A 22331-nucleotide genomic window follows, 5' to 3' on the forward strand; every position below is an offset into this window, starting at 1 on the left:
TAAGGTGTTGCCAATAACCAACAGTGAGTTCTTTTGGCAGCTTTCCAAGGCAGACACTTTAGGGGGTCTGGGGGGGGGTCATCCTATGGATGCAGCTTTGAGTAGTTAAAAATTGTGTGTTTAGGCCAGGTGCAGTGGCTCACGCTTGTAATCCCAACACTTTGGGAGGCCGAAGCAGGTGGATCACGAGGTCAGGAATTCAAGATCAGCCTGGCTAAGATGGTGAAATCCCGTCTCTACCAAAAATAGAAAAAATTAGCTGGGCGTGGTGGTGGGCGCCTGTAATTCCAGCTACTCGGGAGGCTGAGGCAGAGAATTGCTTAACACGGGAGGCAGAGGTTGCAGTGAGCCGAGATCACACCGCTGTACTCCAGCCTGGGCGACAGAGCGAAACTCCATCTCAAAAAAAAAAAAAGAAAAAGAAACAAACTATGTGTTTAAGCCTTTTAATATGGGCGAAGGATGGACCATATCCTGTTTTGCTGAAGTCTGCAGATTTCATAGGCCAAGGTGGAGGCCTAGTTGAAAAGGGGGCTCAGGGAAGCCTGGCTAGAGCTTGGTCAAGGAGGGGATCTTCATCAGTCTGTATGTATATACACGGCATGTGGACATGCATAGACACGCGTATGGTGGAGGCTGTCTTACGAGGATTCTGCACAACTCAGGTCCCCTAATGGGAACAGAGTTGGGGAGGTCACTCTTGAGGCTTTTTGTGGTATTGTGGCTACTGGGAGACCTGAGGAGCGTTCTGACCACTAGCAGACTCATTTCATTCACCCCTTGGAATCTGCTCAGGCCTTGGACTTCCGTATAATAGTAACTTCACCCCCCAGTGATCCTCCATGTTCCTTACTGATGCTGTGATTGCTCCTCCAAGTTCTCTACCTATGTCCATCTGAGCACTTGGTATTTCTACTCTAGTGTAAGAAGGTCCTGGTCCCGAGTCTCCTCCCAAACATTTATTCCAATTGATCATCCAGATGCCCCTCCTTTGCCATCCCTCTTTGTTCCAGCAAAGAACACCACCCCTCAGGGAGATACTCACAGTGGACTCCTTGTCCTCATCCTGACTCCCCTTTTTTCTGGCACTCACAGGCCTCAGTGAGTCGGTCTCTGGCTGCAGCACAGGTCCTGGACTTGAGCGCATCTCTCCATCCCCACCTCCACTACTCCCCTGGTCCAACTGTCACTATTCTCACCCTGGAATCACTGTCGCAGCCTCCCAGCTTGTCTGCCTGCTTTACCATGTTCCCTGCATGCTGCCTCTGAACTTTTATATTGAAATGAAACTCTTACTGTGGGGAGAACCCCTCCATCCTCAGACCTCTGGTACCCTTCACTCACTTCCCACTCTGGCCATCATTCACTGAGTTCAGGCCACTCTGGCCTCTGCATGGTCCTCACGCCCACCAGACTCATGCCCCTTTCAGGGCTATTGTCAGTTCCACCCCCTTTTCCTACAAAGTTCTCCATGTCTTCATTTTTCAGGTGCTGCCTCCCGACAGAGGCCTTGCTGACCACCCCTACCAAGATTGCCCCACCCTCCCACGTGTCACTCCCCTCCCTTCCCTCTTGATTTTTCTCCATAAAACTGGCACCTCCTTACATGCTGTGTTGTGTGTTTAATTATATTGTTTAATTATATCTGCCTTAAAGGAGAGCAGCATTAAGACAGGGACTTTCTAATCTTCATTGCTATCTTTAACCAAAGCACTTGTTTTTTTTTTTTGTTTGTTTGTTTGGTTTTTGAGATGGAGTCTCGCTTTGTCTACCAGGCTGGAGTGCAGTGGCACGATCTAGGCTCACTGAAACCTCTGCTGCCCGGGTTGAAGTGATTCTCTTGCCTCAGCCTCTCAAGTAGCTGGGATTACAGGTGCCTGCCACCACACCCAGCTAAGTTTTGTATTTTTAGTAGAGACAGGGTTTCACCATGTTTGCCATGCTGCTCTTGAACTGCTGACCTCAGGTGATCCACCTACTTCAGCTTCCCAAAGTGCTGGGATTAGAGGTGTGAGCCACTGCACCCGGCTGAACCAAAGCACGTCTGCAGCTGCTGTCCCTGTCATTGATCTATGTGACTTCCCCTCCACCACAGTTATTCAAAATGTCTCTTGCTGCTTCCCTTCCACCAGGATAACACCCATCTGTGCTCACTGCCTAATGAGGGGACATCACTGGTGTCTGAGTACACTAACTGTGGGAACCTTGGTTTAATTTTGTGAGAGAGAAGTCTCCTCAGTTTTCCACTGAGAAATGTTTTTGGTGATTTTGAGAGGAGATGGGGAAAAGTGATGTGGGGTTCCCCAATGTTGTCCAAGGGGATTTCTTCTTAGAAATTTCTCACTACATCACTCTTGTAGTGAAATAAAACCATTTCCATGCAATTTATCAATTTTGTTTTTTGAAAAATACCCGCTATTTGAATCTAACTATTATAGAAATTTCTCTTTAAACATTCCCTTTTACTTTATCCCAAAATAAATTTCCCTTTGCATAAGATTTTTCTTTTTTTCTTTTTCCAGACAGTCTCACTCTGTTGCAGTGGCGCAATCTCGGCTTACTGCGAGCTTCACCTCCCAGGTTCATGCCATTCTCCCACCTCAGCCTCCTGAGTAGCTGGAACTGCAGGCGCCCACCACCCACGCCCGGCTAATTTTTTTTTTGTTTTGTGTGTTTTTTGTTTTTTGTTTTTTGTTTTTTTTTTGAGACGGAGTCTCGCTTTGTCGCCCAGGCTGGAGTGCAGTGGCACCATCTCGGCTCACTGCAAGCTCTGCCTCCTGGGTTCACGCCATTCTCCTGCCTCAGCCTCCGAGTAGCTGGGACTACAGGCACGCACCACCACGCCCGGCTAATTTTTTGTATTTTTAGTAGAGACAGGGTTTCACCGTGTTAGCCAGGATGGTCTCGATCTCCTGACCTCGTGATCCGCCTGTCTCGGCCTCCCAAAGTGCTGGGATTACAGGTGTGAGCCACCGTGCCTGGCTTTCTTTGTATTTTTAGTAGAGACAGGGTTTCACTGTGTTAGCCAGGATGGTCCCAATCTCCTGACCTCATGATCTGCCCGCCTTGGCCTCCCAAAGTGCTGGGATTGCAGGTGTGAGCCACCATGCCCGGCCAAATATTTCAACAAATACATATGCCAAAAAATGATGCTTTCACTTATGAGTTAAAACTATTGGGACTATAACTCTAGAAAAAATATTGCAGTTGAGTACTGAAAGTCTTTATTGATAAATGAAATCTATTTTCAAAGTATAATACAATAATTTTGTAGAGAATAAAATAGAAATTGTTCACGTAGGAGATTAATACATAAATAATATTTACAGAGCATTGTCTTGAGAAATGCAGTTTGATAATGTTTCAGTCTGAGCAAAAGATGAGGCTCTCAAGTATGGCATTTCTTTTGCTGCTAATGAGAGAGAATCCAGACTTTGCTGATGTGCTGCAGGATCTCCTGTATTGTTTAGATTTGGAGGAATTGATCATGAAGGAGCTGACTGCAGCGTTAGGAAGGGAAGGTGGAAACTTCAATGCAGGAAGGGACTCCCCTGGATCCACTGGCCTCAGGGACCCTCGGATGGAGTTAACGTGGGAGAACCTAGCCTGGCAGCTCTGGAGGCCTGAGTGGAAGGGAGAGAACAGTGCTGACCTAAGACCCAGGCCCTCCTGGGGAAGGGAGCAGCAGGGCTTGGCTCTTGGCTGCTTGGCTGGTGTGGAAAAGCTCCTAGTGATGGGGTGACTCCCATGGCCTCTTCCAGGGACTCCAGCATTGATAACATCTCTGCCAGCCCTTCTTGTTGCTTGGAGAGTCTGGATCGCTCTTCTTTTTTCTTTTCTTCTTCTTTAAACCTCTCTTCTTTCAGTTCTTGAACCAGGGATGTGATTTTTTTTATATTTTATTTTATTTTATTTTTTATTTTATTTATTTATTTTATTTATTTATTTTATTTTATTTATTTTATTTTATTATTTTATTTTATTTTATTTATTTTATTTTATTTTATATTTTATTATTTTATTTTTATTATTTTATTTTATATTTTATTATATTTTATATTTTATATTTTATTTTATTTTTATTTTATATTTTATTTTATTTTTATTTTATTTTATTTTATTTTATTATTTTATTTTATGTTATTTTTTGAGATGGAGTCTTGCTCTTGTCGCCCAGGCTGGAGTGTAATGGTGCGATCTCAGCTCACTGCAACCTCCACCTCCCAGGTTCAAGCAATTCTCCTGCCTCAGCCTGCTGAGTATCTGGGATTACAGGCACCTGCCACCGTGCCTGGCTAATTTTTGTATTTTTAGTAGAGATGGGTTTCACCATGCTGGCCAGTCTGGTCTTGAACTCCTGACTCAGGTGATCTGTCCACCTTGGCCTCCCAAACTGTTGAGATCACAGGCATGAGCAGCTCTGCCCTGCTAGGATGTGCATTTCTGTATCAGCATTGCGTTGGTGCTGTTCACCTTGTAAGCATCTACAAAACTGGGGATATTTAAATACTTTTTTGTACCCGACATCCTCTAAATATCCCTCAATCTCTGCAGTGTGTTTTTTTTTTTTTTGGCATCACCGTGCTTGCCCATGAGTTGGCGTTTCTCCTCAATGTGTGAATCTAGTGTTTCTGCAAGCTGCTTTGCATACTGCTTTTCATATGTTACATGGAGTCGATTCCTAACAGGTTGACTAAGGAAATGAAAGCCACGAAAGTTAGGATAGTAGTTCTCTCTGATGGGGGAGAAGGTGTACCAAACAACTGGGCACACCAGAGCTCCCAATCTTCAATATGTTAACATGGGTGGTGGGTACACAGGTGTTTGTTTTATTGTTATTTTAAAAACTGTGTGTATATGTTTTACAAACTCTTCTGTATGTGTGACAGGTTTCAAAATATAAACATTAAAAAGTTTGAGTAAAGAATTACTTAGGGATTTTGTTAAGAAGGCAGATTCTTAGCTCTGTTTCATATTCTGATTCCAGAGACCTGGTCAGGACCACAGAATCCACAATTTTTTTTTTTTTTGAGACGGAGTTTTGCTCTTGTGGCCCAGACTGGAGTGCAGTGGTGTGATCTCGGCTCACCACAACCTCCACCTCCCGGGTTCAAGCGATTCTCCTGCCTCAGCCTCCCGAGTAGCTGGGATTACATGCATGCGCTACCATGTCCAGCGAATTTTGTATTTTTAGCAGAGATGGGGTTTCTCCATGTTGGTCAGGCTGGTCTAGAACTCCCAACCTCAGGTGATCCGCCAACCTTGGCCTCCCAAAGTGCAGGGATTACATGCGTGAACCACCGTGCCTGTCTTTTTTAATTTATTTTTTGAGACGGAGTCTTGCTCCGTCCCCAGGCTGGAGTGCAGGTACACCCAACTAATTTTTGTATTTTTAGTAGAGATTGGGTTTCACCATATTGGCCGGGGTGATCTAGAACTCCTGACCTTGCGATCTTCCCGCCTTGGCCTCCCAAAGTGCTGGGATTACAGGCATGAGCCACCGCACCCAGCCCAGCATCCACATTTTTAAATGAAGCTAATGCAGGTGGTTTGAAAACCAGTCTGAGGTGTGTCATATACTCCATGCCCATGTTACATGGAGTCCATTCCTAGCACATTGACTAAGTCTAAATAAAACTAAGAGACCCATCACAGCCTGTGAGGTGTTGATACAGCAGTGTCTTCCCATGGAGGCTGTAGAAAGTGACTTGAGGACTTGAGTCATGGGGTGGCAGCCCCACCATCTATCTCCTCATCCAGCTTCCCAGGGTTCAGTCCAGAGTACAGCTCCACAGAGGATTGCAGCCCCTCCATGACGCTGCAGTCCCACACAGCCAATGGTGGGACTGAGATCACTGTGTTTTAACTTAGTCAACCAAGTCAGCTTCAACTGAAATTAAACCATTAGAGAGAGACTTTCTCTTATTCTGCTACTTCTCTGAGAGCCTTGTCCTGGAAATCGTGTTAAAATGCAGATTCTGATTTCCTTTCTCAGGGAAGAGGCCTGATAACCTGCATTTCTAAGAAGCTCCAAGGTGCTGCCACAGGGCTCTGCCTAGTAACCATGGATTCCACAGCCCCAACAGACACCAGAGAACATCCCACCATTCCGCCTGCACCCAATCAGCAGTGGGCATCCTGGATTGGTTAATTTTATGATCAGTTAGAGGGAGAAATTTGTAAATGAAATCTACTTGTCTCAAAAAAAAAAAAAAAAATCCAGTAGGAATGATTTACAGTATAAGTTAAGCTTATCTATGACCTTCAGCTTCCCCACTTTCTCACCGTGTGGTGAGAGCTGGCACAGTTTTGAATGTTGGGATGTAGAAAACCGGCAATTTTGAGAATGTTATATACTAAAGAATGGGACAGTTCAAGTCAAAAATTGATAAATGGTAACTTGTGCTCTTGCTGGTTATTTATTAAACACGTACTGGCTGAGAACTTACTATGTGCCAAGCATTGCACAGCTCCTGCAGAGTGCCAGGCCTGTCAAAACGTACCCAACAAGAAGCATTATTTACAGGCACTGTTTACAGACACTGCACCCAGCTTCCATCTCTGCACTTGCTATGCACCATGTAGGTTTATCATCCCCATTTTACAGATGAAAAGACCCAGGCACAGAGAGGTTGAGAAACATGCTTCATGTCACACAGCCAATGGTGGGACTGAGATCATTGTTTTAACTTGGTCAACCAAGTCAACTTCAACCGAAACCATTAGAGAGACTTTCTCTTATTCTGCTACTTCTCTGAGAACCTTGTCCTGGGAATCTTGGTAAAATGCAGATTCTGATTTCCTTTCTCAGGGAAGAGCCTGAATAACCTGCATTTCTAAGAAGCTCCAAGGTGTTGCTGCTAGTTCCAGGAGCACACTTTTGAATTTGGAGACTGAGGTATTTAAGAGTCTGTATTGTGAAAATGGAGGGCAGTGTAATGAAGTGGGAGGAGTGTTAGATGGGATTGTGAGGCCTGGGAACGGAACCAGGACCTCAGACATCTGTGTCCCCTTATGCTTGTCACTTCACTTTCTTGGACTCAGATGAGATCTCTAAAGTATAACTTCTGCTTTGGTAGCCTGCACAGTGTGTGAAAGTGTCGTTGTCTTCTATGAATCCTAGCTCATGCAGAACCCTTAAATTAGTTTAGATTTGAAGATACAACAAAATAATATACTTTAAAAAAGTGACGGACTGGGCACGGTGGCTCACACCTGTAATCCCAGTACTTTGGGAGACTGAGGCGGGTGGATCCTTTGAGGCCAGGAGTTCGAGACCAGCCTGGCCAACATGGTGAAACCCCATCTCCACTAAAAATAAAAAATTAGCTGGGTGTGGTGGTGCGTGCCTGTAATCCCAGCTACTCGGGAACCTGAGGCAGAAGAATCGCATGAGTCCAGGAGGTGGAGTTTGCAGTGAGCCGAGATTGTTCTACTGCACTCCAGCCTGGGTGACAGAGTGAGACTCCGTCATACACACACACACACACACACACGCACACACACACTCACTCTGAAAGGTTTTCCCCCATCCCCATTATAGAGTATTTGAAAAAGTAAAAAGGAAGAAAAGAATCACCATCTCTCACTCCAAAGTCCCTTGTGTTTGAACATTTTGGTCTATTCCCATTATTTTCTGTGGAAACTGATTTACTTTTTTGTATGCATACTTTTGATGACATGATAGATATAGTTTCTGTGTGGCTGTTATTTAGCATTACAAAGTAACTTTTATATGTTATTAAAAAGTCTTATTTAATGGCTACATTATACTCCATTCTATGAATATAGCTTACAGTGTGTATAGTCTTACTTTTGTTGTAGCTATTTCTGATATTTTGCTGTTATAAATAATTCCTCTGTTTAGGGTTATTTCCTTAGATTCTCACATTTAGTTAAAGAATTTGAAGAGTTTAAGGCCTATGGGAAAGCTTTTAAGAATAATAGTCTCTCTTTGCTAAGTAAATTTTTATCTGGAAAATTTACCTGTGTAGGGACGGATTAATGGAAATTACCACACCTGAGGAGATACACTCTTAATTCACTAAAAGCAATAATAATAATATTTGTGGCCAACCTGTGTTGATGAGTTAGTAGGTCCGAGGCACTGTGCTAAGTTTATTATCCTTATTTTACAGATGAAGAAAACCTGCTTGATATCATATAGTCAGGAGCCAACCGAGTTGGGGCTTTGAACATAGGTTTATCTGATGCCAAAGTTTGTGATGCTCTTCAACTATTTAGGGTACCTCAGAGTGTGGATTTTGAATCACCTGCATCAGCATCATTTAAAAATATGGATTCTGTGGTGCTGACCAGATCTCTGAAGTCAAAATATGAAGTGGAGCTAGGAATCTACCTTCTTAACAAGTTCCCTAGGTAATTCTTTATTCAAACGTTTTTTGTTTATATTTTGCAATGTGCCACACATGCAGAAGAGTTTATAAAACACATATACACAGTTTCAAAAGTAATAGTAAAATCCACTACCCAGGTTAACATATTGAAGATTTGAGAGCTCTTGTGTGCTCACTTGTTTGGTACACCTTCTCCCCCATCAGAGGGAACTACTCTTGTAACTTTTGTGGCCTTCATTTCTTTGCTTTTCTTTATAGATCCCTGAGGGTATCCCTGAATGATACAGTTTTGTTTGAAAGACTGAAAAGTCCAAACCTGGCACTTTTGGGAAATAGCAGTAAATCATTGATATGTGAAGGTTCCCAGCAGGAGGTAAGCTGAGCAGTGTCTTTGGGACAGAGTATGGATTCAGCTTCCTTGAGAAGATTCCACCTGGGGAAGTCAGTGGGCAAGGTCTTGGAAAGATTGTTAATCACAGTGAGGGCATCTGAGCAGGGCTGTGGTTTGAACAGCTGGCAAAAATATGGCTGAAGAGGAAGGAGGCTGCTTTTTATCTTTGCAGCTCAGCTCACTAGGACCTCCCTCGAGTTCTCAGAAGAAGATTAACAAAGAATGCCTCTCAGGGAGACATGAGTATCTTCAGCTAATCCATGCAATGGGGCATGGGAATGGGGACATGGGAGAACAGGGAGCCCATCAGCTCCTGGTTCTTGTCTTAATCTGTTTTCTGTTGCTATAGCAGAATACCTGAGATTTGGAAATTTAGAAAGAAAAATGGTTCATCTGGCTTATAGCTGTGGAGGCTGGGAAGTCTAAGGGCATGGTGGCAGCCTCTGGTGACGGCTTTTGCTCTGTGTCATAACATGAACAAAAAGTCGAAGGGCAAGCCAGTGTGTGCAAAAGAGACCACAAGAGAGAGCCAAGCTCAATTTTATAACAACCCGCTTTCAGGAGAACTAACTCACTCCTGTAAGAACTAATTCACTCTCAAGAGAACAAACTCACTCCGCAAATAACAGCCTTATCCATTCAGGAGGGTGGTGCTCCCATGACCTAGTCACCTCTTAAAGGCCCCAGCTCCCAATACCATCAGTGGCAATAAAATTTCGACATGAGTTTTGGCAGGGACAAGGGACACTCAGATCATAGCAGTCATTAAGATCAAGTACAAATAAGCTTCCGTATCAGGCTCAACAGGCAGCCTGTCCTTAGACTGCGTTCTTTCACTGAGTAATATGCATTTAAGTTTCCTCCATGTCTTTTCATAGCCTGATAGCTCATTTTTTTTTTTTTTTAGTGCTGAATAATATTCCATTGTCTGGATGTGCCACAGTTTATTTATCCATTCACCTCCAGAAGAACATCTTGGTTGCTTCCAAGTTTTGCCAACTATGAATAAAACTGTGATAAACATCTGTGTGCAGGTTTTTATGTAGACATGAGTTTTCGACTCATTTGGGTAAATGTCCTGTCTTTTAAAAATATGTTTTTCTCTCTTGTGTTTTTAAAACTTTCCTCTTTTTTGCTCTATTATTCTAAAAGATTTCCTTAGCTTTTTTCTTGACTCTACTGTAGAGTTTTAAATTTCTGCTATTATGGTTTTTCATTTCTAAGAAGTATTTTGGTTAATTTGTTTTCTGAACATTCCTTTTTTACAGCATCTTGTTCACGTTCCACACAAGCAAAACTTTGGTCTCTTAGAGAATATTATGTTTATTTATTTTCTCCAGTTGCATGGTGTCTGATTGCCCCAAGTTGCTCTTTCTTTTATCTTTTTTTGTCTTTATCTTTCATGTCAGAGGCTTTCTAGATGTCTCTTGAACCTCAGGTGATTCTAATGCACCTAATGGTCTGAGAAGCACTGCTAGAGTCTCCTAACCTCTCTGAAGCTTAATCATCCCAACAGAGATCCCACCAAGAAAAATGACACAGTTCAGTATTTTTCCCCAGAACTAGAGCTTTTCTCTTCCAATTAGAGGCCTAGCACTTTTCCTGAATGAAATGTCTTATGACAGTAGCCTTAGAAGTGGTTTTATAAATTATTTTGTGCATGGTTCACTCGCCTAGTATGTTTATTCGTACCCATCTTACGTTCTTCTGCCTGTGCCAATGCTCCTTTGTCCTTGTTTAGGTTGGAGAGAAGCCTGACACTGGCCATCGGGAACATGATGCTGACCTTGGCTGTCCTCACCTGCTGGGCAGACATAGTTGAGGCCAACATCCTGGACCCAGAGTAGAAATTATAGTCCACTTGTGGAGGCATGCAGCAGGCCGGAAAGGCCCTGTCCAAGACCAAAACATCTTACCATTGTATTGCTGCTGCAAACAGGAAGGGGTGTATGCCTGTACAAGTGCTGAGGATATGTAAAGGGAAGCCAGGGCCTGCGGTGTTGGCACAGGGGGCAAGTCAACTCACATTAGAAATGAACCATATTTTCTTTTCTAATAAATACATATTTTTTATTTCAACAATATATAAAGTTGTGTATCTTAATACGTGTGATTAATCTATCTTTAGTCATTCAAAACATTTTTATAAAATAGGGTGCATATGCAAAGAGATTTGGCATAGAGAAGGATGAGAAATAAAAACAATGATTTCCAAGTAGTAGACTTTTACTATGTGTCATGAACTTTACACATATCTCTTTTAAATATTAACTTTATGAGGTGAATTGTATTATAATTCTTTTTTTTAATATAAGTGAGAAAACAGTGATTTGGAAAGTTAAGAAATTTCTCCAATGTCACCCAACTCCAATGTAACACAGGTAATAAGTTTGAGAATCAGCATTCAAGGCCAGGTCTGTTGATGACTCTGCTGCCCACAGTCATAACCATTATACCACACTGCCTACACAATAGACTCTCAGTCACTTTTGATTGAATGTTCTGGCAGGACCCTATTATTAACTTAGATGCAATAGCACCCAGATTTGGACACACCAACCATCCCACTAGAATCCCCTGTATCAGTTAGCTATTGTCAGAGTAATGCTATGTAACCACTCCTATTCTCAGTGGCTTAAAATAACTGTCATTTATTCTCGGAGATCTGCAGGTGATGTGGCTCTGCTTCAGGCTGTGGTAGCTGGAAGTCAGCTGAACTAGGCTGGGCTGGATCGAATGGGTATCTTTTAAGCTACAGATCTTCATAAACTTGGCTCCTTTCTTAGCTACTTTGCATGTAAGCTAATTCTGAGACTAAGCTTGAAGGGGCAGTAGCCAACCAGGAAGGTCTTTTTGTAGCAATGGCAGACATGCCAGAGGGCACACTTAACTGCACAAACCATTTCACACCCTTGTTAGTGTCATGTCTGCCACCATCCCACTGCCCAAAATGTCATTTGGTTGAGTCCAAAGTCAAGGCACGGGCTGCAAAGTCATGTGTCAGACAGCATAAATTTGGGGTGCTGGTGAAGAATGGATGCTAATAATTCAACCTTCCATAGCTGCCCAAACCTAACATATGCCTGCACAGTGTGCCTATAAATAAATGTTTACAGGGAAGCAAAGTGACGAGGTCTAACATATTTTCTATGTCTATTTCATGAAGATCATCATTGCTGCTGCATAGAGAATGAATTGAAGGAACAGGGAGGGAAGCTGAGATGCCAGCTGGGAACCTGGTGCTAGGTGAGAGATAACAGTGGCCTAGATGTGGGTGGTGACAATAGAGATGGCAGGATCTAGACCTATAAACACCACACACAGCTTATGGAGTTACTATCATTGCTTTAAAGTTACTATCACTACTTTAAAAATACTGTAGTCTAGTTTACCAACTAGACTATAAATTCCATATTTTTGCAATGTACATATAATTCTTTACAATGTATATGTGAGGTAGACAGTAAAAAAGATGAAAGCAACTATGGAAAGGACTGTTAGAATTTATTTAATTGACCCTGGGCCTAAAGGATGTGGACACATTATAACTCTCTTGATGGGGACAGATTTGGCATTTTTCTATACTTAAAAAAATGTTCCTTTGGGAGGCCAAGGTGGTAGGATTACTTGAGCCCAGGAGTTCAAGACCAGCCTGGGCAACATAGCAAGACCCTATTTCTACAAAAATCAATCAATCAATCAAAATAATTAGCTGGGCATGGTAGTGCACACCTGTAGTTCCAGCTATTTGAGAAACTGAGGCAGGAAGATCTTTGGAACCCAGAAGGGTGAGGCTGCAGTGAGCTATGCTTGTGCCACTGCACTCTAGCCTGGGCGACAGAGCGAGATCCTCTCTCAAAAAACAAAAACAAAACAAAGTTCTCTTGTCTCTAAAGTTTCTTTAGTTCAGTGTGATGGCATGTAGAACTCTAGAATGTTGGGTTTGTCATTTGTCAATGACCCTTAAATATCCATGTAATGGGACAGTTCCTTGCAAAAAAAAAAAAAAGGGGAAACTCACCCAAACAAAAAGTTGTGTTTGCATGTTGTGAATATGGGTGGTAGCACTCTTCCTTTACAGGCTTTTAAATGTTGTCACAGCAGGTCCTCAAATAACATTGTTACCTTCAACGTTGTTTCATTACAATGTTGATGAGAAAAAAAATTAATTCCAGCCCCGGGCCTGACTGTGTGGAGTTTGATAAGTGGGTAAATATTAATAACTATCTTACTCGTTTTTGTTAATCTTTCTTAAATACATGTATAGCCTTCAATGTTTGATATTAGAAATGTTTTTGGTCCTTATTTAGAAGTTTGGTGATGTTTTGTGACCAGAAGTATGCCATAGGAACTCACCTCTTGTGCATATCAATTAGCTTATGGTAAAATTGGTTTATTCTGGACCATTTGGCTTAAAGTTGCAGTTTCCAAGAATTTATCAGCAATGATGTTGTGAGGATTTACGGTACCGCTTTCCTAGGCCACAACATCTGGTGAATGCCTTCAAGTAGTACATTAATTAAAATAAAAATAGGGAAATAGTTTTAGGTGCAGCAGCACCCTCTCTCTCCACCTCCAGTGATTCTCTGGAGCCGCTGGCAACTTGTTGAATAATTAACCTTGGTGGCCTTGAGCTCTTTCCCCTGATCTTAGTTGTCCCTGGTTCCACTCTCTGCTCTGCCACCTTGTGGATTTATTGGGAATTGCATCTTCTCCTGGGAGCCTTGCCGACTCACCTAGTAATCCCGCTGGGCTTTTCCTGAGCGGGGGATGGGGTTTAGAAGAGAAATCTCATCGCTGTAGTGACAGTCAACAATAGGACACTTTGCTCTTTCGATCTTTCTATATTCTTCCCCCTCTCGCTTCTTTTGGGACAATATCCAGAGGCCAAGCTGAAGGGCATTTGATGGCTTTGCCAGTATCACACCTGAACGGCCCTCCCCACCTGAGACCTTGCAGCAGCCTCCCAGGGTGTGATACAGGCCCCGACTCTCCAGTCTCACCACCCCAGTCCACCAGAGGTTTCCTTATGCTTTAAAAATTATAAAAATAATACAAGCTTGCTTAGAGCTTACCAGTGAAGGAGACAGATTTTTAAAAAGTAAACAAATAAATGCAATATATATACATTATGGTGAATGCTGTGAGATGGAGAGTAGTGGTGGTGGTGGGGGCAGAGAACTTTTTATTAAGAAGGCTGGTAAGGGCAGGCTTTCCTGAGTAGGAGAAATTTCAAATTGAAACCTGAAGGATGAGATGGATCCGGTTATTAAAAGAGAGAGAAAAAACACATGCAAAGGTCCTGAGGTGGGAGTGGGCTTGTTAAGCTGAAAGTGAGTGAGTGTGGCCAGATGGCAGTGAGCAGGAGGGGAGTGGTTGGAGTAAGGTTGGAAAGGGCATTAGGCACAAATAACACAGGGTCCTGTCGTGCTTGGTAGGGATTTTAATTTTATTGACTTTCGTGGGAAGATGAGGAAAGATTCTTATGCAGGGAAGCGACGAGGTCTGACTGATACTTTCTATTTCATCCTTGCTGCTGCCTGGGGAATGGATTGAAGTGAACCAGGAGGGAAACTAGAATCCCATTTGGGAGCCTGATGCCAGAAGCTGGGTGAGGGAAACAGTGACCTAGACTTCGGTGGTGGCAATAGAGACGGAAGGATCTAGACGCATGTTGTCTAATATGGTAGCACTAGCCACATGTGGCTACCGAGCACTTGAAATGTGTAAGTGTAAAATCTACACCAGATCTTGGAGGTTTAGTACAAAAAAAAAGGATATGAAATCTCTCATTGATAACTTATTTATATTGATTATGTGTTAAAATAATAATATTTTGGATATTTCATCATGTTAAAATATAATATGAAAATATTTAACCCTTTTACTTAAAAAAAGTGGCTACTGAAAAAATTTAAATTGCATATGTTGTTTGCATCTGTGGCTCTCTATGTTTTTATTGGACAGTGCTGATATAGATAAAAGTTGCAAAATTTAAAAAAGTACTTTTTTTTTGAGACAAGGTCTTGTTCTGTTGTCCAGACTTGAGTATAGTGGCATAATCATAGCTCACTGCAAGCTTGAACTTCTGGGCTCGAGTGATCCTCTGGCCTTGGAATCCCAAAGTGTTAAGATTATAGGTGTGAGCCACTATGCCTGGCCAAAAAAATACTTTTATTGTAAATTTACATTGGATACCTTAGAAATTTATAGCTAAGTATAGATTTTTTTTTTTCTGGTCCACAGAAGATATTTATTTGATATAATAAAACAAAATAGTGTTCTATCCAACCACAAAGAGTAAAAGGAGTGAAAAATTTGAATATACACATACAAAACTCAAGCTGTTTAACGTGACAATTTTTTTTTTTTTTTTTTTTTTAATAATGCTACTAGCTGTGTGTGTTGGCTCATGTCTGTAATTCAAGCATTTTTGGAGGCCAAGGTAGGAGAATCGCTTGAGCTCAAGAGTTTGAGACCAGCCTGGGCAACGTGGCAAAACTCATCTCTATGAACATATACAAAAATTAGCTGGGCATGGTGGCACATGCCTGTAGTCCCAGCTACTAGTGAGGCTGAGGTAGGAAGATCTCTTGAGCCTGGGAGGTTGAGGCTGTGCTGAGCTAAGTTCGTGCACTCCAGCCTAGGTGACAAAGGGAGACCCTGTCTCAAAAAAAAAAAAAAAAAAAGCTTCCAAAATTCCTTAGTTATTGAAAATTATGTGAAAACAGAAGGATGTTAATAGCAGCAGAGTGCATGAAATCAAATATCAAATTTTGAGCAAATGGGTCAGGTGCAGTTCTTTCTTGCCTGTAATTCCAGCACTTTGGGAGACTGATGCAGGAGGATCACTTGAGCCTGTGAGTTTGAGACCGGCCTGGCTAACATAGTGAGCCCCCATCTCTGCAAAAAAGAAAAAACATCAGCTGGGCATAGAGATGCACACTTGTAGTCCCAGCTCCTCAGGAGGCTGAGATGTGAGATTGTGAGCTCAGGAGGTTGAGGCTGTAGTGGGCTGTGAATGGACCATCGCACTTCTGCCTGGGCAATAGAATGAGACCCTCTCTCAAAAAAAAAAAATCTTTTTTTTTTTTGAGCAAATGAACATGTGAGACAATTTTGCTAACATTGCATATTTTTTTTTTTCTTGTTTACAATCTGCTCAAAATATCTTTATGCCAACTGCGTGGGCAGCACATTCAGGTTTAATATCAGTTACACATTAGCATAAATTTGGAGAAATACACATAGGGTATTGTTTTCTTTTGAGCTGGCAAAGTGACCACAGAAACATCAGATCATCTCTCTGAATACCGAATTTTATCCAAATAAATGTCACATGCCTTCCAGACATATTTTAATCACGTATTTAATTTCTTAGGCTGAGAGCAGTGTCTCATGCCTATAATTCCAGCACTTTGGGAGGCTGAGGCAGGAGGATCACTTGAGCCTAGGAGTTTGAAAACATCCTGGTCAACATAGTGAGACCCTGTCTCTACAAAATAAAAAAATAAAAAGTTAGTTGAGTGTTGTAGTGTGTGCCTGTAGTCCCACCTACTCGGGAGGCTGAGGTGGGAGGATCGCTTGAGTCTGGGAGTTAGAGGCTGCAGTGAACCTCTGCACTCCAGCCTGGAGTGAGACCCAAAGTGAGACCCCTATCCCAAAACCAAACCAAACCAAACCAAAGCAAATCAAAACAAGAAACTTTCTTCATGTGATATTTATAGATGATTTGAATTTGAAATGACTTCAGCTTCTTAAACTTTTGTTGTCTTTTTAAAAATACCCTTGAATCTGGCTGGTTCCAGTCTTATGACAGCATGTTGCGTGAGGCCCTGTAAAACATGAGGAGTTGTCCCTGAGGTTATGGGGCTTCCTAGGAAGAACACATGTTCTAGGTTTGAAGACAGAAGACTTAGGCTCTACCTTGGCATCCATAATGTGTGAACTTGAACTTGATTTAACATCTCTAAATCTCACTTTTCTTATTTGTAAAATGGAAATGGATGATGAACAGTACTAGCTGCCATGAAGGTCATAGCTTTCCCCTCATCCTTTATCACACCCCACAAGGTAGGTGCTCTTATCTCCTTTTGACAGGGTAGGAAACTGAAGTTCAGAAAGGGTAAGTCACTTACCTAAGGTTACATTGCTAGAAAAAATTGAAGCTAGGATTTGAACTCTGTTTTTCTGTCTCCAAAGTCAGCTGAAAATTGTTTTCCCCTACTCATCATGCCCCTTGCTAATTTCCTGCCTACCTCTGAGATTATTGGGAAGATCAAATTAGACTGGTGAATGGGCTTTGGAAAAATGTCATAAAAGATACAAATGTGTAATAGATCATGAATTCTCAATGAAACAGGAGTATAAACGGAAACTCCAGAGAAACACTCACAAACGGCTGTCTGGTGCTTATCTGTCTGTTTAAATGAAGTGAATATCACATGTTGCTTTTTCAAATTCAAACTCTGAAAGTCATATTACAGAGTAACAATTTCCTTCCTCAGGATAAAAATTTACAGGAATTCAGAGGAAAATATTTCAGTGGTCATTACTAAAACACTCAGAGTCAGATACATTCAGCATCATACCGTAAGTCCCGTTAGTCAAAGCATAAACAAGTGCAGAACCTGGCGGGGCTTCCTTCAAGTCAGTTGAGTCCGTCTGGGAGGATTCACTCAGCAAGAGGCAGAGGAACCAAGGCAGGATGAAGACATTGCCTGTGCTCGTGCTGTCTCTTACCTTACTGACTGTCTTCTCAGGTGAGCACTGACTCCAAAAACAGCCTATTTCTATGCTGACATGATAAATAATAGTCTATTTAATATTTAATTTTTAAAATTTTAAATAATATATAGGGTTTATAGATATTTCAATGCTTTTTCTTTTCTTTTTTTTTCCATAAGAGCCGGCTTCCAGAATTTTTATCATTAAAGTTACGTTATATATTTTTAAAAAAATCTTGAAATGTATTTGAGCACTAATTCTCAAAAATGCTGATAAATCTTCAGCTTCTGATAGCTTATTTTAGAGTTTATATGAGATCACCAAAATTTGATATATTTTTATTATGATAATGTCTTTTAGAATTTGCAAGTAATTATCAAAGCACTTTTGTACTATCTCCTTTGAGGGGTTGTGATGATCAAGTTTAACATAATCTTCTTATCACTGGGCATCTTCCAGTAATGACTTTAAACTTGATTTAGTGTATTGAGGATTAAAAAAACTTCCATGAAAGCAAGCCTAAGAGACACAGACCAGTGAACTGAAGATCCATTAAAATAATCCTCACTTTTAAAGAGATGGACCGTTGCAATCAGTAAATATGTTTAGGTTGTGCAACTTTTGCTCTGAGTTAACTATGCTCGAAACAATTCAAAATTGCTTCCTGAGCCCTCTGGAATGCTGCATCCTTTGGGACAGTTCCCCGGGAAAGAACTTTCGTGTTTTAACCAAAATTGAACTTGCAAATCTTTTGCCTTGGACTGCTGAGATGGCTCATGAACTCCTGAACCTGAGCGTCCTTAAGGCACCTTCCCGACTTTTCCAGAGACCTCCCCGATTTTGACGGAGAAGCAGGCCAAACAGCTCCTAAGATCTCGGCGACAGGATAGACCAAGCAAACCTGGATTCCCCGACGAGCCAATGCGGGTGAGTGCTTCGCTCTGGCGGTTTTAAAGAAAATGTGATCATTTGAATGCGATTTGTTATGAAACTAGGTGTTGGTCCCAGCATGGGCTGCTAATTGGGGGTTTGGTTAGAGTTTCAGGTATAAGATACATGCAATCTCAATCTTTTACCTATGCATTTTCTCCTCTGGAGGTGCCAGCCCGACTCACCTGTTGTGAACAGGGTAACTTAAAATAGAAATAATGGGGCCAACAGTGGGAGTTCCAGAATCTGGAGAGGGCTGCTGAATGTCACCCCTGTCCTGCTTGCTGGGGAGCTGTTCCCTTTAGCTAATGCTAACCCCATCTCCTGCCTCTTCCCTTAGGCCCTGGGGCAGGCTAGACCAGCATCCTTGGTCAATGATGGTCTGTCCAGGCAGGGAGAATCTCTGCCCCAGCTGCCCAAGGAGTTCTGCTCTGATCTCATCTCTCTGATTTTGGTCTCTGGCCTTACTTCTGCCCTGTGGGGTCATGATATCCACCTGCCTAGTCTTTCTGAACTAGGCTTTCTGTGAGTAGATGTTACTAGACCCTGCTAGCTGGCCCCGGACCCAATTCAGGCCTGGCTTGGTTCCTCCTGTTGCTAAAATGATAGTGACTTTGGTGGCATTTTAGCCCCACGCAATGAAGGGAAGTAGCAGTGACCCAGCAAAGTTAGAATGTCTGGGAGGCCATGTCTGTCAGGCTGGTCTCCCATCCTGGCCCCTTCATCTGGGCACAATGCTTATCCTGTCTTCGCTGAATCTCCATATGGAGGCTCAGAAAGAGCTGCAGTAGCATTTGCCTTCATTCACTGCAAAATCTCACGCATAATTTGATTGTTTCGTTTAAAGGCTCTTCTTAAGATATAGTATTGCACAGTGATGAAGAGTGCTGACTTTGGGGTCAGACTGGGTTTGAATCTCCCTGTTTTCTAACTGGGTAAGTTTGGGGAAGTTTCTTCACATTTTTGCAGCTCAGTACTCTCATCTATAAAATGGGGATAATAAATACAATTGCTGATATTACTATAATATTATTATAAATAATAATGTAAAATAATTATTTTATGATGGTAAAACAAAGTACTTCTTAGGAAAGCACTTAGAAAGTGCTCAGCAAATGGTAAGTACTCCTCTGAGTATTAAGTACCAGGTACCTGCTAGGTTCTGGGGCTGTAGGTTTCTGCTCAAAGTCTGTGGTGGAGACAGAAGTAAGCAAATGGCTGCTATGCAGTATGATTTAAGAACAGATGATTTCAGGCTGTTAGGGATAGATGTGGCTTTTAATTTTTTTTTTTTTGTAGAATAAGAGGTAGCTCAGAATATTTAAGTGCAAGGTTGGAGGGGACTGGGAGGTGGGCAGGGCAAGATCGAGACAGGTTTGAGTACCTTGGGTTTTATCTTGTGTCTAGTAGAGAACAACTGAAGGATTTTTCAAGTGGGGGGAGTACAGGTCTGGGTGTTAGAGAGTTTGAGACAATGAGAGAAGAGGCCCATGATTAAAGTCTGGGGTCACCAACACTCAGAGGTGGGCAGGGGAAGAGGAACCATGAAAGGGCTGAGAAGGAATGCAGAGAGATAGAGAAGCCAAGAGAGTGGGGGTGGCAGAGCAAGGTAGGGGAGGCATAGGAGGGTGTGGGGTGAAGGAGGGGCAGCATGTGCACAACTGTGATGGGGAGGAGGATGCCTGGAGGGAGGGATCCTGTTAGGGAGCTCTGGCTGGCCCCCTGTGCTTTGGCAAGATGCCTAGAGCGGCCATTCTGCAGCTCTTCCTCAGGGACCTGGCAGGGGCTAGGGGAGCTGGTTGAAGGGTCCTCAAAGCAGTGGCTCCTGCTCAAGGTGCTCGAGAGGCAGCTCTGACGACTCCCACATCTGCCCCCTGACATTTCCTGTGCCAGCATCTGCACCTGGATCTTTTGAACTCTGTCTGTGGAATAACAGTCTTTGTCCTAACTGAGGCATTGTAGGTGTGGGTGAACAGGTGGGTTTGAACTGTTGCAGCCCAGCTCCCTGCCCCCCACCCTTCCTGCACCCTGTCCATATGCCAGCCTACATGCCAGGTTAGACTCTGGCCCTAAAACCCTATTTTGTGTGGTCCTTCACCTGCTCAAAAACTTCTGAAAGCTCCTTCTCCGTTTGCCTTTTCCCACTTGTGGTCATCACCTCCCTTAATCCTTGACAGCCCTCTGCTTGCTTCCAACTTTACAATTTTACTGAATATCTGGCTTTTTCTGGTTTGTTTTGCTCATCTTTTATGGGCTTGACCACCACCTGCTCCTCTTAACTGCCTTGAACCTACCTGATTAGTTTCCATGTAACTCCTTCTTGCCTCAGAACCTGTTGCTGAGCCACCATCCCATCCTCCGTGTCCCTCCCAGAGACACTTGATCCAATATCCAGAGTCCTCAGGCACTCAGTCCAGTTTGGAAAAGTGGTCATAGGTTTTGCAGTTGAAATGTGAAACAAACATGCAGTCAATTATTGGGTGGCTAGTCTACACCAGTAGTTCTCATCCATGGGTAATTATGCCTCCTCATCCCCAGGGACATTTGACAATATCTGAAGACATTTTTGGTTGTTACACATGTGTGGAGCATTGCTTTTGGCACCCAGTGGGTCCAGGCCAAGGATGCTGCTAAACAGTGTACACAGGGCACAGGGCAGCCTCCACAACCCGGAATTATCTGGCCCAAAATGTCAATAGTGCCAAAGGAGAGGAACCAAGTCTACACACTGCCAAGTAAACTTTTTCTTGTTTACTCTCTGTCACGCTGTGTGTGTCTCTCTCTGTCTTTCTCTAAAATTGCACTCACTTGAACACACACAGAACTGGCTGAATCAACAAATAGTTTCTGGTATCATATTTTTTCTAGAAATGTGTTTCTTAACTTTGGTTACATTCTGGAACCACCTGGGGAATTTAAATTCTGATGCCTGGGTCCCCCTCCCAGAGGGGTGGCCTGGGGTGAGACCTAGGTATGGGGGATGGGGCCAAAGCCCCAGTGATGCCAACCTGCAGTTGAGACTGAGAACCACTAGGCTAGGCCATCTGGGAGAAATTGGCCACGTGTGTACCAGTTCCTGTGATCTAGCTGGGAACATAAAAACATTTAGAAAGCTGTTAAATGTTGAAGTGAACGATATGGAGAGTATCTTAGTTGTTTAGACAAAAAGAGTGAGAGGGTCAAGTGGTGGGTGCTGATCAAGATGTGCACTTAATTAGATTTTATATTGACTGTGACCTACTAAGCACCAGGGACTGAGGATGCAAGATAAACCAGACATTCTTCCTTATGCAAGGTGCTCACTGTGTGGAGGTGGAGCCAGAGTGCTCCAGCCTGATTTGGGCTCACTAACAAGGTTATGTGGTACAATGAACTGTGGCTCTGCAAGCAGCGAGTCTCGAGCTCTAACTGGAAGGAAAGGGGAGGCTGGGAAGGCTTCCCAGAGGAGGTGACCCCCAGCTGTGGCTTGAAGGATGACTAGGAGTTCTCAGGCAGTGCAGGGGGTAGGGATGAGGCGGGAAGAACATACCACCCAGTGCACTTCCAGGCCATATTCTGCCGCTAACTAGTTATGGACTTTGGGTAAGTCACTCCCTCTTTTGGAAGCCTAGTTTTTTCATCCATAAAATGCAGAGTTTGGCTGGAATGTGGCCTAGATTCCAGAATGTCTAATTTCAGGTGTCATATTGTAAGGCTCTGGATAGAGCCTTGGGGCTGACACAGGTTTCTTGGTGCCAGTCTGCAGTGTGGCAGAAGGGCCAGAGGCAGCAGGATACCAACCCGAGTGAGGAGCCAGGCAGTTTATTTCGAGGCCCCTGGAGGGGTGTCCCTAGAAACCACAGGCCTCTCACCTCATGCTGGCCCTGCTGCCGGGAGTATTCCACATCCTTGACTTACTATTTGACCCACTCATGCCTCTTGGGTCT

General features: G+C 42.9%; 1 protein-coding gene across 7 annotated transcripts in view; it reads left to right on the forward strand.

Annotated features, from left to right (window-relative positions):
* C16H17orf67 (chromosome 16 C17orf67 homolog) overlaps positions 1-22331 on the forward strand; it is a 44286-nt gene that overhangs the window by 1478 nt on the left and 20477 nt on the right. For 2 of the 7 annotated variants that reach the window (XM_073004915.1, XM_073004916.1), the window contains exons 2-6: positions 6812-6898; positions 8139-8379; positions 8616-8730; positions 9656-17510; positions 18302-18402. In XM_073004915.1, the coding sequence (XP_072861016.1) occupies positions 17456-17510; positions 18302-18402 (156 nt within the window). In that variant the 5' untranslated portion in view covers positions 6812-6898; positions 8139-8379; positions 8616-8730; positions 9656-17455. Of the gene's footprint in view, positions 1-4031; positions 6899-8138; positions 8380-8615; positions 8731-9655; positions 17511-18301; positions 18403-22331 lie in introns of those variants that run through there. The other 5 variants (XM_073004919.1, XM_073004918.1, XM_073004917.1 and 2 more) reach the window with 4 other exon arrangements.

This window comes from Chlorocebus sabaeus, chromosome 16 (genome assembly GCF_047675955.1).
Source record: "Chlorocebus sabaeus isolate Y175 chromosome 16, mChlSab1.0.hap1, whole genome shotgun sequence".
NCBI classification, from domain to species: Eukaryota; Metazoa; Chordata; class Mammalia; order Primates; family Cercopithecidae; genus Chlorocebus; species Chlorocebus sabaeus.